The sequence below is a fragment of the Lissotriton helveticus genome, chromosome 2_1 (assembly GCF_964261635.1).
Source record: "Lissotriton helveticus chromosome 2_1, aLisHel1.1, whole genome shotgun sequence".
NCBI classification, from domain to species: Eukaryota; Metazoa; Chordata; class Amphibia; order Caudata; family Salamandridae; genus Lissotriton; species Lissotriton helveticus.
In genome coordinates, this window is record NC_136059.1 from 1,878,727,251 (window position 1) to 1,878,743,311 (window position 16,061).

The 16,061-nt window shown below is 44.7% G+C and overlaps 1 protein-coding gene across 2 annotated transcripts in view; it reads right to left on the reverse strand.

The window, feature by feature from the left end:
* The window catches only part of INTU (inturned planar cell polarity protein), a 317,576-nt gene that overhangs the window by 139,688 nt on the left and 161,827 nt on the right, over positions 1 to 16,061 (reverse strand). For both annotated transcript variants that reach the window (XM_078676800.1, XM_078676799.1), the window contains exon 10: positions 4,292 to 4,354. In XM_078676800.1, the coding sequence (XP_078532926.1) occupies positions 4,292 to 4,354 (63 nt within the window). The remainder of the gene's footprint in view (positions 1 to 4,291; positions 4,355 to 16,061) is intronic.

The following is a 16,061-nucleotide window of genomic DNA, read 5'->3' on the forward strand; positions in this document are numbered from 1 at the left end:
CCCCCACTTTTGAAGTAAGAGTGAAGCAGTGTCTGATCGATTTCCCACTCGTGCAACTGTTGATGTGTTCTGATGAGCATGAAGATATGTTTCTAGGAGGTGGATCTTGTGGTAAACTGCTCAGTGCTAGATTCTCTCTGAGAGGACAGATAGCTGTGAGAAATGTGTCCCCCCATTATTGAACATAATGAATTGCAGTCATATTGTCTGTTCGTATGAGCACTAATTTGTTGTACACGTGAAAGTGAACAGCTTTGAGGGCTAGCTGAATTGCTAGCAACTCCAGATGATTGATATGCAGATGTGTCTGAGCTACTGTTCATAGATTACGAACAGTGAGATTTTTCATATGTGCCTTCCATTCCTGAAGGGATGCGTCTGTAGTAATGGTGATTTGCATAATTGGGTCTTTGAAGGAGCGGCCGTGCAATAAGTCCATTACAGAGAGCAATGAGTAGCTGGCCCCACCAAGATTACATCTTGTAGACCCCCATTCACTTGACACCACTATGATTGCAAAGTACGTTGAAGGGGACGCATATGTAGACAAGTGTGTGGTACTATGGCTAGCCATGAGGCCATCATCCCCAATAGTCCCATCAATTTTTTTACTGTGATGTGAACTTGTGGCTGAAATTGAGGTATTGTTTGAAAGAACTTTGATACCCTTTCTGCACTGGGCTATGCCTTGGCTGTGATTGAGTTGAGAGTTGCACCTAGAAAAGGCTGAATTTCGTTGGGTTGCAAATTGGACATTTGTATGTTTAGTGTAAACCCAAAATTATGTAGAAGGTTTATCTATTGAGTATGTTGAGGATACTGATAGTGTGTAGTACGTTTGATAAGCCAATTGTCTGGATATGGAAAAACATGTATTCCTTCTTTCATGAGTTGAGCTGCCACTACTACAAGACATTTTGTGAAAACCCTTGGAGCTGTTGTGACCACGAATGGTAGCACTCTGAATTGATAATGTTGTCCGTTTAGCTGAAAGTGTAGGTAACGTCTGTGGGTCCGATGAATGGGGATATGAAAATATGCATCCTTTAGGTATAATGCAGTCATGAAATCACCTTACTTTAACAATGGTATTACTTCCTGTAGTGTAACCATGTGGAAGTGTTCTGGGGAAATATACCTGTTTAGTGGCCTTTTTGGGGATGAGACAATTGTGGAGGCGTAGGCACTATCAAGTATTAATTCAGGACGAACTGCTATATTGATTGTTTTTACCGAAATTAGGCCTGAGTGTGACTTCCCCCGACCGCTATCAAGGTTCACGGACACGTCTATCTCCATAAGCTTCTTTCATCATTCCACTTTATCAAGAAAGTTTACTCCATTATCTCAAAGGTATACTTACCTGAAGTGGTATAACAGTGCTGTAACTCACACTTCTATTGCAAAGTGATTTTTACAGAATTCTGTAGCTTGAAAGTATTTGAGTTTCTGTCTTGAATCAGGCGCTGGTCGCCGAAACGCGCGCCGACAAAATACTCATTACATATTTTTTATAGAGAGTTTATATGTGTCTTTTATGAACTATTGTTGCTTTATGTATTTTACTTTTTAAAGTATTTTGCTCTATATTTGTTTGAACCTTATTTGTTAATTGCTGTACTACATTCGCATGGTCCACATGCTTTTTATTCGATAATTGTAATTATGTTTCCTTGATTTATGTCTAATAAAAATTGCCTTTAACTGGAAGTGGGTTGTTCATGTCCTACCACTATTACGTGGGCAAGTTTCTTACTACTGCCTAGGTTGATACCTTCACTGTGTTATTCCCTGACCTAGGGGTTTGTGTTCTCATCCATTCCTTCAGGGGACCCTTGTTTTTTACAAGTTATATTTTTTCTCAACATGCAGTGTGATTACCCTAGATTTAAAAGGTTATTTAAATATCTCCTGTGTAGATGCTAATATACCTTTTAATATAAGTAGTGTTTGCATTACTTTGTGTGATCTATTAGGTGTTTCTACCAGGAAATCTTTTTGGTGTAACCGTGTGTAAATTGACTATGATATTTAGCAGCCCTAGTAATGATGTCATGAAAAGCTGTTGTATCATCTGGTAGGGAGGGCTTGAATGAATAAATACTTGGATCTGAATCATCTAATGGATCAGCATCAAATATCCCCTGGAATAGGGGATACATAGGGATCACCCTGTGGATCCATAAAGTAAGGGAAATTATCCCACTGTTTTTGATTTTCACTATGGAATGACTGATTTGGTGAAAGATCTGGTGAAGGCATTGGCTGCTCCAAAGGAAAGTATTCTGGAGAGTGCACTTGTTCTGTTGTTAAATGTATGAGAGGAGAAGTTGGAATAAGAGGTGATGGTATAGGAAGAAAGGGAGGGGGATGAGGAAAAGAAATAGGGCTTGCGTGTCTGTCATGTCTCTTTTTCTTTTGTTGATGGGGCTGTTGAGGCCCAGCAATGTCCTCCTCAAAAGATTTTTTCCTCTTTTGTAGTGTTAGAGAATCAGGTGGTAGTGGTTTTGTGCCCACCTTCCCAGTATAAGGGTTTATAAATGAAGTATTTTGCCCTCAATCTAGCTTGTTCCTCAAGTGTTCAAGAATGGGTTCTATTTGTTTTTTCTGTGACCCTGTAGCACTTTTTGCAGATTTCGATGCTGAAGGTTTGGGTTTTAAGAGCCCTTCTTATTTGTTGTTTTCTGCGTCTTCGTATATGACACCGACACTAAAACCTTTGAAGCTGATCTATATCTCGGCTCCAAGATGGTTTTCAGGTCAGATTTGTGTTTTTTCAGCCCAGAGATATCTTTTGGATCCCAGAAATGCTTCTATGTCAATGAGTCCTTATTTGACAGTTTTGAAGCTTGTTTCAGAGTCAAAACTAATTTTAATGCCTTGAATTGTTCGCTGCTTGTCGAAGGCTTTGCAGGCATAGTGGTTGTTTGTTTGTGTGCCTGTTTATGAAGACGTCCATGGCCCAAAGGCAGTAGGGCCCTGAAAGCCGGTGGGGGTCATTTGGTAGGATTTTGGGGGGTTTCCGCTTACGTATGGAGTCGGGCTCGGAGTACAAAATACCTTCACTGCTAGCCAGCAGTAGATGTACATCTGTTGGCACCTTCTGTGCTTCCGATTTTTCTTGTTCTTGACAAGGGTCTGGCGACTGATCCCCTGAGATATCAGGAGCCTCTTCTGTGCATCCCTGCATGGTTGTGTGGGCTCAACAATGCTATCTTTGTTGCCCATCTGAACACTAAGCACGCCTCTAAGGATGTTTCTTCGTGTTCTGGAGATAAACATAAATTACATACTTTATGTAAGTCCTGTCTGAAAGATTTAGCGTGGAAGTCAGGACAAAAACTGAAGGGCATATTTTCCAGCCCTTGTGGACGTATTTCTGTAGAATGGGATAGAAGAAGTCGAGTAATGGCAGGCCCGGGTTGGCACCATGAATATAGAAGTATCACCAGTTTCTGCCTTCCGGATCAGTGATTTATCGGCTCATTAAGAATAGGGAGAGCCTAAAAAGGCCTCGGTGTAGGCTAAAGATTCGGTCCCGAAGCTGCAATAACGAGGTTTGAACCAGATGGCAGAAAAAAACAATCCAACAAAGGAGCAAAGGAACATGCACAATACACACTGGGGGAGGGGTCACTATACCTCGTGACTTAAAGACTTTTTTGAAGAAAAACAACTTGCAATCTTCCAAGCCCACTAGATGGCAGGATAATGCTAAGCATACGTGTCTACGGCCAACACATGCTTTGAATATTTCTTTACATTAATGTGCAAGTCTTACATCATTTACACATGTATATGTTTTGCAGCTAAAGTAGGATATACTATTATGAATGAGCACAGCTATGATGAATGACGACCACAGTTTGTTGGCAAGAGTCCTTTTGGTGGCAATTTTCATAGAGGTTAAACCCGGTCTATACACTTGCTATTATAGAATTCAATCCCTGGTATCACAGCCAGAGATGTCTACGTGAAGAAACAATGATATAAAAGCATGCTGTAGTGAAACATAGACCATGTTCTAAATATGTTTTTTATACTGGAGGAGTTTTGTTCTAACCAATGAATGAAGAAGCATTTCTAAAGCGCATGGCTACCCGGGGGCATTCCCCGGTGCAGCTTCAATTCTGGGCAGTTTTAGGGAAAAAAAAATACAAAACTAATATATTCAGTCATGTCTGGATACAGTGACAAACGCATAAAATGTCATTGCATTGTTTTCATTGCTGACTATTTGAGGCATGTATAACTACACTGTATTGCATGCACCGAGACAGGGTTGTCTTACCTTGTAGAAGAGGCAGGAGCCCAATATCATGTACAAACGCCTCATGCCATAGTAGTCTTCAGACTGTAAAAAGAAGACATGTGATATTTAAGTCCAGTTTCATGAAATAGCTGACACGCAGCTTGCCAAATTGGTTTGTCTGGCACTACAGGAAACTTAATCTTTTAGTTACTGAGTACTTCATTCAATATTTACTGTGTTAGCAAGTCAGAGCAAACAAAAGGAGAATTGTGCAAAGGAAAAGGCTTTCATGTAGTAATGTTACTATGAAGACAGGTGTTTGATGTAGAGGATTATCGGAATCATTCACTATGCAAGTCCAACTGTTTTGTCCTATGATTATAAAATTAGGTTTGTAAACATAAGAGATACAATATACAATGTTTAACTAAGGAAAAGGTCAGATTAATGTTAGTTTAGCAAAATACAGCATCTAGTAGTATTTCATTTGGAGGTACACTAAGAAAAGTAAAACAAAGTGAGCCCCAATTCACAGGTATACTAATCCCAGGAGAAGAGGTTTCGTACCAGCCTTCCCTCGCAGTTACTCTAATAATATACAGTTGTAATGTTATTGGGGGAAGTCTTGAGTTTCTTTCATTTGAGCACTGATAAGTGATTTTCAAAACAGCAAGCAAATGTTGCCTCCTGTAGAAATTTAAAGAATAGCTTAATAATTTGGTAATCACAGTAACACAACGCCCTAGCTGCTGAGGTTTTTCCATCTGGAGTGCTGTGCACTTTTTTGATGTTTGAGAAACTTTGTAGTTATACAATTTCTTTTATATAAGGTACCCAGGCCACATTTGCACCTTTTCTCCCCTAAATGTTGTAGGTACCTAAGGTAACTAAGGTTTGCTGATTCCCTTGTTGAAAACATCCAAAATATAGCATTTTTTAAATGGAAAACAGTGTTGCACAAGAGAGCGTACTTTTCCCTAAAAATGGAATCAACAAAAGATTTACTGTGCTAAGACCACCAGCCTCCCAATTTCCAAGTACAAGTAGACTAATTAAAACAATGTACCCCTGTTTATTGCAATTTTTGAAGTGGTGATCACTTTTTCTATTTTTATGATTTCAATTTACTTGCAGTTTGTTTTGGAAATAGGTGTGAAACTCATGGATGAATCCTGAAAGTTACACATTTCTGAAAAGCAGACAATTCTGAATTCAGCAAGGGTCCTTTATGTAGATGACTTATGGTTTCACTAAAGAATCAAACTTGTGACAAAAATGAACAAATCCTTAAAGTAAGTAGGAAAAAATAGCAATAAGTGACATTTCCAGCAGTCATTTTTTGCCCTGATGGCTGATTTAAAAAAGTAACATACCACCTGTCTATCAGACATTTCTGGTTGCAGCAATATATAGTGTTTGTTGGCTGTCCAAAAGCAGGCGATACTCAGACCCAACAAGTGGGCTTCAGTTTATAATCATATTTCATTGTGTACAGACCAGACATCAATTCATAGGCTCAAATGTGATGAAAGAGAATTAGGACTGAAGGAAACCAAGGCATTTTTTTAAATTGAGCTCTAGATACTGAAATCAGGAACAATGATTATTTGTACAACTTTGGAGTCACCCATACTATCATTTGATTCAAGGTTAGTGTTAGACCTGGTATCTGTTGGTGTGGTCTCCCCTAACATTTTAGGGTGCCGACCTCATGTTTTGACCTTGTTTTGCTGGCTTAGGACTTGAGCGCGTTTGGCACGGCCGTGCAGTGTCAAAGCACTGAATATACATACTGTGGATCGGTGTATATATTGTTGGCTAATTCAAGTTAACTAAGTCCCTTGTCATGGGTAAGATCTATCTCATGGTGCATATATCTTGAATGCGCCTCCGTGGGCCTGGCGCACTGGTTGCGCCATCCATGGAGGTAGCTCATCGATTGTGCCACAGATTGGCCCTGGTGGGGCCTGTGTGCAAGTGTTACTGTTACTCAGTTTGGCATTTAAAAAGCTACGTGTCAAGGTTCTGCATGTCTCTCTTCTATATTGGAGATCTCCTCAGTGACAGGGCGCAGGGTTAGGAAGAGGTTGGTCAGGTGTGTATACCTGCAAGAGTTATGAAGGACACCGGATGGTCAGTTCAGTATGATGGGGCCTGCTTCTCGCATTGGAATAACAAAGCAAACACAAGGAGATGATGGACGAGCGCTGAAACTTTTCAGACACTCACCTCCAGTCACAGATCTGGGATGAATCCATCATCGTTCTTTAGCTCTCTTCGCCACCACAGTTCAGACCCATCTATACACAAATCAGTCTTGACCCTGTGCCCCATGGGAACAGTCCAGCCCAAACTGCCAAGCCAGGTATTCCCTGAAACGGAATCAAGCATCCTGGGGCCGGTTTCGGGGTAACACCCCTCATCAGTCAGGCTAGCTTGAATCCAGTGGCAAAGTGAGCAAGGACCCACATCTGGACATACCCTGCCAACTTAGGGCAAACAAAGTTGTTGGCCTCCTGTCCACGAGATCCCAGGGCCACAAAGGATCTCACTGTCTCCACAAGATTGGCCGGACTGCAAGGGGTGCGGCGGAGACAGGTGGAAGTGATTGTGGTTGGGACAAGGGCCAGCCAGATCAGCAGCCACCTGAGGTGCCAGGACATGAGGAGTTTGAGGAGTGCGGGGAAAGCTTGCAGAGTTCGAGGGACCCATGCTTGCAACCAGAGGACCTATGCTAACTTGAGCGTGTGGTATCCGAGGGGTGTTGGGGAACCTGAGCAGGGAGCTGAGACTGTCTTCAGCCTCCAGATTGGGAGGACGACAGTACCAGACGTTGCAGCTGCTGTCTGAGATCCTTGGCTTCCTCTCCCTCTACACACATCACAGGGTGCTATGTTGTAGAAAACACTGTGATGAGATCCGGGGGTTTCGTGTGCCTACAGCTGACTGTTGGGGGTCTATGGCAGGTCACACCTCCACTTGAGAAAAAACACGTCCTCAGACGTGGAAGGGCACCAGCTGCGTGCAGATGCTGTCGGGCGCCTGGTAGTCTAATTCAGATTGACGAAACTAAGTAACTGTTTCTTTCCGTGTTATGTGATTCTGACTGTCTAGTTAACAGGGCGCCAGCCGGGGCAACGTGTATCCTTGGCTGGTGGAGTTGAAGGACTGAGGGGGGTGGGTCACGAGGCGCAGTCAGAGACTGGTGACTAATTGACCTTTATGTAATGGGAAAATCCAACAACTGCATATAACCGTAAAGTGTATATACAATGCGTGTTTCGTACTGATTTCAATAGAACTGTGCATATAAATGTAGGATGTACACACAATGTATATCTCGTTTTGATTTCAGTGTGTGTAATACAAAGACAAGTATTTTATACATATGGTATGGAGTCTTTTTCTGGTGTACTCAGTGTGTTGAGAGGGTGGTTTATGCCAATGCTTTACACTGGAACCCTGGGGATAGGCCTGACTGCTCAGTGCCAAGTTACCAGAGGGCGAGCACAGGTTAACGGACAAGTGTGTCGTACTCATCCAATTTGGAACAGTGAATTCTGACTGGCTTCGAAACGTCTCAGCCAGCCCGAAACCGCTGGGTCTAACAGGTATTCTGCAAACTGTGTTCTTATTTGCATTCTGGATTATAATTGGAAGCAAAATAAATGTTCTACTAGTCTGTTTTCCCACACATCACATAAAACATCACCCGCTTATGTGGGTAAACCTATCAGCTGCAGACTCTCACGGCAAGGCCGGGCGGCGCATAGGGCAAATAGCAGCTTCAAATATGCGGGATGCGTTAATCCTTGTGTTCTTACTCAGACTCACTTACCCAGCAAGCAGCTTACTGCCAGGAGGCGGGGGAACTTTCACTGCACTGGGGGACTTTCAAAGCAGCTCCAGGCAGCGCATAAGGCAGATAGTGGCTCCCCCTGCGCAGGACTCCATTAATCCTTGCGGTCTTAATAAGACATACTTAGCCAGCTACTAGCTTACTGCTAGGAGGCAGGGGGACTTTCACAGCAGTGCCAGACAGCACATAAGGCAGAAAGCGGCGCCCACTGTGCAGGACATGCCCGGACACTTACCCAGGCCCGAGGCTGAACTAGGCATACCCTTTTTAATGGTTGTTCATTACTCTGGCCCCCTGTTTTATATTATATCAGAGAACAGCTTGTGGTCATGGGGAAAAGGAAACCATCTACTCATTTGCCGGATAAAGATAAACCCATGGCTAACAGTATTGTTACCTTCTTAACCAACGTAATGGGGATGATTTATGAAGAAATATGCAATGTGGAAGAAAGGCTAGTGAGCACTCAGCAGGAGGCGAGGGACCACCTACAAAGAAGATTCAATCACGTTTAGGGGTGGTGTTATAGAAAAATCTCCTCCTGCACTGATTTATGGGGAGATAATCCCTGTGTAACTCATGCTCCATTGTCTACTGAATTAGCCTCACCGTCAGATACAGTTTGTCTGACCCCTGCCAAGAAATTGAAATTGGCAGCATGGGTTACTAAGGGAAAAACAAATTAACATTGTGCCCACAGCAGGGAGAAATGCGGAATGCTGACAATGTACCCACTAGTTTTAATTTAACCAGGGAGGATGTCACAGCTTTAAAGAAATAGCTACAGGAATCTATGGGGGCATGCTTAATGCAATGCAACTTTTTATCAAAGCCGCTTTTGAGGAAGTGTTCAAAAGAATTGAGTCTCTGGAGGCCTCTATTAATGTCAACCATGATTTGGTCACTTGCAAATAATCACATTTTGAGAGTAGAGGACCTGTCTCAGGGAACTTTGAACACAGGAACTCACAACACTGTTCCTCACGTGTGTCTAAAGCAGGGCAAAGAGACACAACTGATATCCGGAGAGTCAGGGACATGCTCATTTCCGGAGGCTGGTCAATGCCAATAGTTTTGAATGAACATATGTCGGAAGGTCAACAAGTTGATAGAAATTTAAGAAGGAACAGAAGCACAGCCAATATAGGTAATGGGAGAATGTTCCTTAATGTGCCTCCTGAAGCAACCCAGCTGGTGATCGTCTTGAGAGGGGTACCTTGTCTCAGTCAGGTCTAAAGGAAAGCTGGAACGAGTTACTTAATAAAATGAGAAATTGGTTGAGTCTGAGAGTTAGAAGGTTTCAATACCTGGTGGAGGGCATTAGCTTGGTGAGCAGTGTAATCTGGATAGGAAGGTGACCCTAGTCTTGTCCTGAAGACTGTGTGGTTGATAATTTCAGGACGGCCTCTTATGCAGGACATGCACTGTCACTCCTGGCACCCCAATCGTCACATACTAAAGGAATCATGGCAGTTCCCCAAGCCTATTTTTATTGCCCTGATACTGTAAGATAGGTGGCGTATCTTTATCAGCAGGCTGCCGTTGGGATGACAAACGGTCAGCTGCAGGGTGAAGCTCACTCAACGAATAGTGTCTCAACATATTCGCTCACCCCGTCCAGCATCCAGAATAGGCTCACTTCTTAGAGTCCCCTGCAGGATCAGCAGGGCCGGACTGGGAACCCAAAGCATTCCTGGCAGTTTTCTCGGACCAGACTCTGGGGAAGCACGGTCTGGCCCTGGGAGGCTGGAAACGCTTGCCTAATGCTTTTGTTACTGGGGGCCGATATTGCAGCACTGCTGCAAAACAGGCTCCAGTAATAACTCTGGCCCCCACCCTTTCAGCCTCCCGGGGTAACGCCTGCTGCCTGGTATGGCAAGTCCGGCCCTGAGGATCAGGATTGACAGACATTGAGTGCAAAAGGGGCACAGGAAGAACGTATCTGTAATACAAATCTGAATGCAGATACAAGATGGGATATTAGCATGGAGGATGGTACAAGCACTGCCGCCCAGTAAAGAGAAAACTGGATAATGAAGACTGGGTGAATTTTAATGGAAACTATTCTGTTGTATGTTTACAAGGAACTTGTAGTTAGATGGTTATTCTTCTTTTTGTTCCCCTGCAAGGTCCTCTAGTGGCTGAGCCGGGGAGATTAGCAATTTCAATTGTGATTTTAAGACTTGATGATCCTTAATATCAACTACTCAGATATGATCTTAGGGGGGGTCAAAGTTTTTGTGTTAATTGATTTCTATAACAATTGTTTTCTCCTCCTCTAGTGCAACTGTTGTCTTGAAGTTCGAGAAAGATCTGACGGGCTTCATTGAGATAAGGGATATAGAGATTTTTATAATCTGGATGGTGGATTTTAATATTACAACATGCATCTTAGATGCTAAAGAGGTTTTCTGGCCTGACCAACAATGCAGGAGAGGCATTTCTTTATAGCCCTTATTGGGGGGTTGGGAGGGGGGCATTAAAGGAATTGTAATTTTTTTATCAACATTGTACTCCCTTTACCAGTCATTGCACCTTCGACTTCTATGGGGAATGGTTGTTGTAGTAATATTGACCATATTTTAATCTCTGAGAATCTTAATTATTCTGTTGATAATTTTCTAAATTCTTTTGTCAGGTTTGAATGACCATAATACTCTTGTAGTGAGCTTGAAAAGTTTCAAGTGGGTGTTAAACAAGATTTGCTCTCCCAGATGATAAGTGTGGGAAGGTGAAGTGGTACTGTTTTGAAATGGGGGCTGTACATCGAAAGGTGTTCACTAACTTAATCAGGATACATGCTAATTATTTAGCTAATTGTTTGGATGAGACAGCAGAAGGAAGGCTGTTAGCTGCATTTAGAGTGCTGGCTAATTATATCAAAATGCTCTGACAAGACCCACAGGTAACTATCAGTCATAAATTAAAGGGTGGTATCACGAGTCATGCAGTAAGGCTCATATAGCCCAGAAAAGGGCTCTGAGGAGTAAGCTCAGGGATAGAGCATTGGTAAAGAGATGTGAGATGGAATACAAACTTCCGCAGGATAAGAGGGAAAACAGTGTTAAAGAGAACGGTTATGAAGCTCTTCAGGTAGCAAGTGTTCACTCGAACAGTGCAGCTTTTTGGAAGGTGATTAATGCCCCACATTTTAGTGATGTTGCTCATTCATCTATAGATACTATAATTGTGGCTGAGGAATGGGCCAGGCAGTTCCACTCAATTTATTCCGTGTCAGCAGAGGAAAATGAGGAGGAAAAGATCTACTTGTAGCATGTCAGTGCAGAGATTCCTATTGAGTTTAGCCTAACTGAAGTGATTGAAACAATAAGGTCCAGTAGAAAGAGGAAAGCCAAAGGCCCGGATGGTGTTCCATTGGATGCCTTTATTGATAATATTGATTTTTGGGCCCCGTTGGTGATGAACGTTCTTGTTTCTTTTTTGGGAAAATTTCTTTATTACAACCAATAAGTGATACAGTCATACAATTATATCGTCAGCAAATTATCAGACTTTGAAAAATTATACATCCCAGTGGAAGCCCCAGCAGGGGTATAGTGGGTGCATAGGACGAAACCGCGTTAGTGTACCTAACTGCTTTCTTCCAGTACTTGACAGCTAGTCGTAGGAGATATGGTGCTGTGGCTGGTAGTCTAGCATTTGACAGCATTAGCCTGTGTATAGTGCCCCTGTTCTTGTCTACCTCAGTCATACCTATTTCATGTAGGTTACGCCCTGCTAGCCAGTAGGCCAACCACTGGAGTTGACAAGCGTAACCGTAGGCGATCAGATCTGGTACTCCCATGCCGCCCTTGTCTGTGGGTAGTTGCAACTTAGCCAGACTGATACGGCGTCTGCCTGCACCCCATATCAGCTCCGTTAGCAACGTGTTCATAGTCTTAAAAAAACTCATCGGAACCATAAGGGGCAGGTTCGTGAAGAAATACAGTAGTCTAGGTAGTACCACCATCTTTGTAATTGCCACCTTCCCAGCTGTCGATAGGGGTAGTGTGTTCCAAAATTGTTTTTGCGTTTTGAGTGCAATGATCGCTTTGCCCAGGTTGCCTTCCAAGAGGTCACGGGTGTTCCGGTACACCAGTATCCCTAGATATTTGAAAGTCGTAGTCGCCACTTGAAAGCAGTGTGGCTCGAACCCAACGTGTGTGTTTTCTAACGGAGTGTTAAAGCAGTAGCCATAAGACTTTGATTCATCGATCCCTAATCCCGATATGGCCCGGAAATGATTAAATATTGTAGGGAGCGGATCCAGATCAGCCGACATGTCATTGATGTATAATATGATGTCATCGGCGTAGGCCGATATTATATGGGGCACTGCGTTTCTCTGTATCCCTTTTGCACTCGCTAGTGTACGGACTTTAATTAATAAAGGCTCCAGAGCGAGTATAAATAGCAACGGCGATAATGGGCATCCCTGCCGCGTGCCCTTCATGATGTCAAGTTGCTCGGAGATACATCTGTTAGTTCGGACACGTGCCGTGGGGTGAAGGTACAGCAACGTCACCCAGTTGATGTATTCCTATGTGATGCCAAACTTGCCCAATATCGCCACCATATAATCCCATCTCAGGGAGTCAAAGGTCTGTTTTAAATCCAGGGAGATGCATCCCTCGTTATCGTTCCTAGTACCCTCTAGCGTCATTAACTGGCCCAGTCTTCGAAGGTTCAGTGCCGTGCTTCTGCCCGGCACAAAGCCACACTGATCTGGGTGTATTAGGGTCGGAATATATTGGGATATTCGAGTTGCTAAAATCTTGCTAAGGATCTTGTAGTCCGTGTTTAGCAGTGACTTGGGTCTATAATTCTCCAGCTGCAGAGCGTTCCTGCCAGGTTTCAGGAGGGAGACTATTAATGCCTGTAGGTTTGTGGGAGATAGTGTGTGGGATTCCATCGATAGGTTGTACAGAGTATATAAGTGTGGGGTCAGGATATCAATGTACGTGAGGTAAAACTCGGCCGGCAGGCCGTCCGTCCCTGGTGCTTTGTTCCGTGGCAGCGCTCTGATAGCCTGTCTAATTTCAGCTACAGTTATATTGTCTGCCAAGTCTTTCCGCTGCGCGGTCGTGAGTCGTGGAATCTTGACGTCCGTCAGAAATGACTCCAGATCTGCGTCCGTCAGTGGCTCATGCGGGCCATACAATTCGGTGTAGTAGTCTTTGAACGCATTGTTAATTTCTAGTTGTGTTGGCACTACCTTTCCCAACCCTTCCCTCACTTCAACTATTGGGGCGACTGGTGGAGTATTGCGCACCAGGCGAGCCAATAGTGGACCAGACCTATCTGCCTGTGTATGTTGCCTGCACGTGTATTCTCTGTGGTCTATTACACGTAGGTCCTCCAGTAACTCTGCATGTTGTATGTGCGCTTCCTGCAGTTGCGTGAGGCCGCCATGTGCGCCGGCCGCCTCATTTTCTAGCATGGCTAATTTACCCTCCACTTCCTTGAGCTTCTCTATCACTGAATATTTAATGCCCACTTTTGTACTCATCGCTACGCCACGTATGGTCACCTTAAAGGCGTCCCATTCGATTTGGCGGGACCCAGCAGTGTTTTTGTTTTCAGCAAAATATTTCGTAATGGCGTCCGCCACTGTCACCCTAAACACTGGATCCTCCATCAATTAAGGGGATAATCACCAGGTTGGGATGGGAGTAGGGAGCCTCCCCCACTTGATCACCAGCTCCACCGTATTATGATCCGATAGAGTCTTGCCCATGTGCACAACCGAATCAATGGATCCTGACAATGTAGTAGAGCAAAGGAAACGGTCTATTCTCGTGTGTAGTTTGTGTGGCGGTGAGTAGAACGTGTATTCCTTGTGGTTTGTATATTTGGTTCGCCATGCGTCCGCCAGATCCCACCCAATCGCCCAACGTGACAATGCTTCCGCTTGCTTCTTGCTCTCTGCCGCATTCAAGGGGGGGTGGGACCTGTCTATATACAGGTCTAGCACCGCATTACATCCCCACCCAGAACCCATGCATGCTCCGACCAATCTGACAGCACCCTACTGATAATATCAAAGAATTTTGACTGCTCTGTGTTGGGGGCATAGAGGCTACTGAGTACCACCAAAGAGCCGTCCAGTAACCCTTTTACGAACACGTATCTCCCCTGCCTGTCTGCCCGGTGTTCCAGTGTTTTAAAGGGGACCATGTTTTTTATCCAAATGGCCGCCCCTCGGGAGAACGCTGAGTAATCGGTTGCATAAAACTGACCCTTCCATTTCCTGGCCATCTTGGAGCCCTCTGCACCGTTTAAGTGGGTCTCCTGTATACACGCTATTTCCACTTGGCGCCTGTGTAGTTGAGCCAATACCCTGTGCCTTTTATGCACCGAACCCAGGCCTCTCACATTCCACGCGCAGAGTTTATATGTGTTAGTTGTTGCCATGGCAATGATTGCTTGGTTCGTGTGACTTCGCCTGACCCTTTAGTTCATGTGTTGGTGTGTGACGCATAATGTGTGCTGCTTTAGTGCTTAACTTCCCAACCTTAAGGTCCCTTCCTCCTAACTGTCCAGGACCAAACATCAATACCCAACAGGGATAAAAACTCAAATCCATTTTGCCGTCGCTTAGAGGGGGTGCACCCCTACGTTCCTACTCAGAATCTGTTGACAAAAGTCTCTGTACATTTTGCCCTGCTGGCGGCATGGAACCCGTGCTGTATACCCCCATCACAACAATTTCTTTATGCATGTATATACATTACCACCCTGCTTTTCTCTCAGTCAGCATATCAGAAGTCGTTCGCCATCTGCGCTGTGATGCGCGGGAACAATTGCAAGCTAGTGTCTGATTCAGAGGCCAGTGTGTGCGAGCTGTCTTTGCTGTTTGTTTCCGCTCCGGTTCTGGCATCATGAGCCGCCAGAGCATCCGTCGTCAGCAGCACCGTACCCGGTGCACCCCTCTCTCCAGACGGTGCGCGAGTTCCACTCGTGCCAGTCTCTGTTTCCACTGCATCCTTTGGGCCCGGCCGTGAATCCGAGGTGCTAGCCATGTCTTCTCCCATTGCGTGCTCCAGAGGGTCCTGCGATAAGCCCGGTGAAAGCGCCACTTCAATCCATTCTGACGCCTCTTCCGGTGTGTCGAAGAAATAGGTTTTGTGCTCATGGATGACTTTAAGACGTGCCGGGAAGAACAGGGCATATTTCAGGTTGCGTTCCCGCAGAGTGCGTTTCACGCCTAAGAAGGAAGATCTAGCTTTCAGGACAGCCGGGGTGAAGTCCGGATAAATCGACACCGTCTTATTTTCATACCGTAATGCGGCCTTCTCCCTTGCCGCCTTCAGGATTGCGTCCCTGTCTTTGTAATGCAAAATACGAGCTATCAGTGGGCGCGTAGGGGACCCCGGTTTTGGCGGCCTTGGGGGTACCCTGTGTGCGCGCTCCACACTAAATAGCGGGGTGAGGTCCTCAGAAGCCACAACCATTTTTAGCCAGTCCTCCACAAACTGCTTCGGATTAGTTCCCTCACAGCGTTACGGCTCGCCTAGGATACGTACATTATTGCGACGCAAGCATCCTTCTGCGTCATCCACTCTATCCCGTAATCCTTTCATCTGCCGCTCCAGGGCCTCTATTTTCGTAGCGTTTTCCGTCGACTGTGGGATCAGGTCATCCAGTGCTAGTTTATGTTCAGTGACCTTTTCTGCCAGTTTTTTGTGATCGGCCTTCAAAAGGGACAATCCAGTAGACATTGTGTCCATTCGAGATTCCAGTGCTTCTCTCGATGCCCTAATTTCGGTCAGGATCAAGTCCAGTTTTGCCTCTTGTGAGCCCATACCAGTCGGCGGGATCACTTCGTTGTTGGAGGATGCCAGTGGGTCCTCAGAGCTGGCGGAGCGCAACGTGGCGTGTACCGTTGGGTCCGGTTGCTTGCCCTTGTTACGGACCATATTTCGACTCGTTCTGGATCCCAGGCGGGCC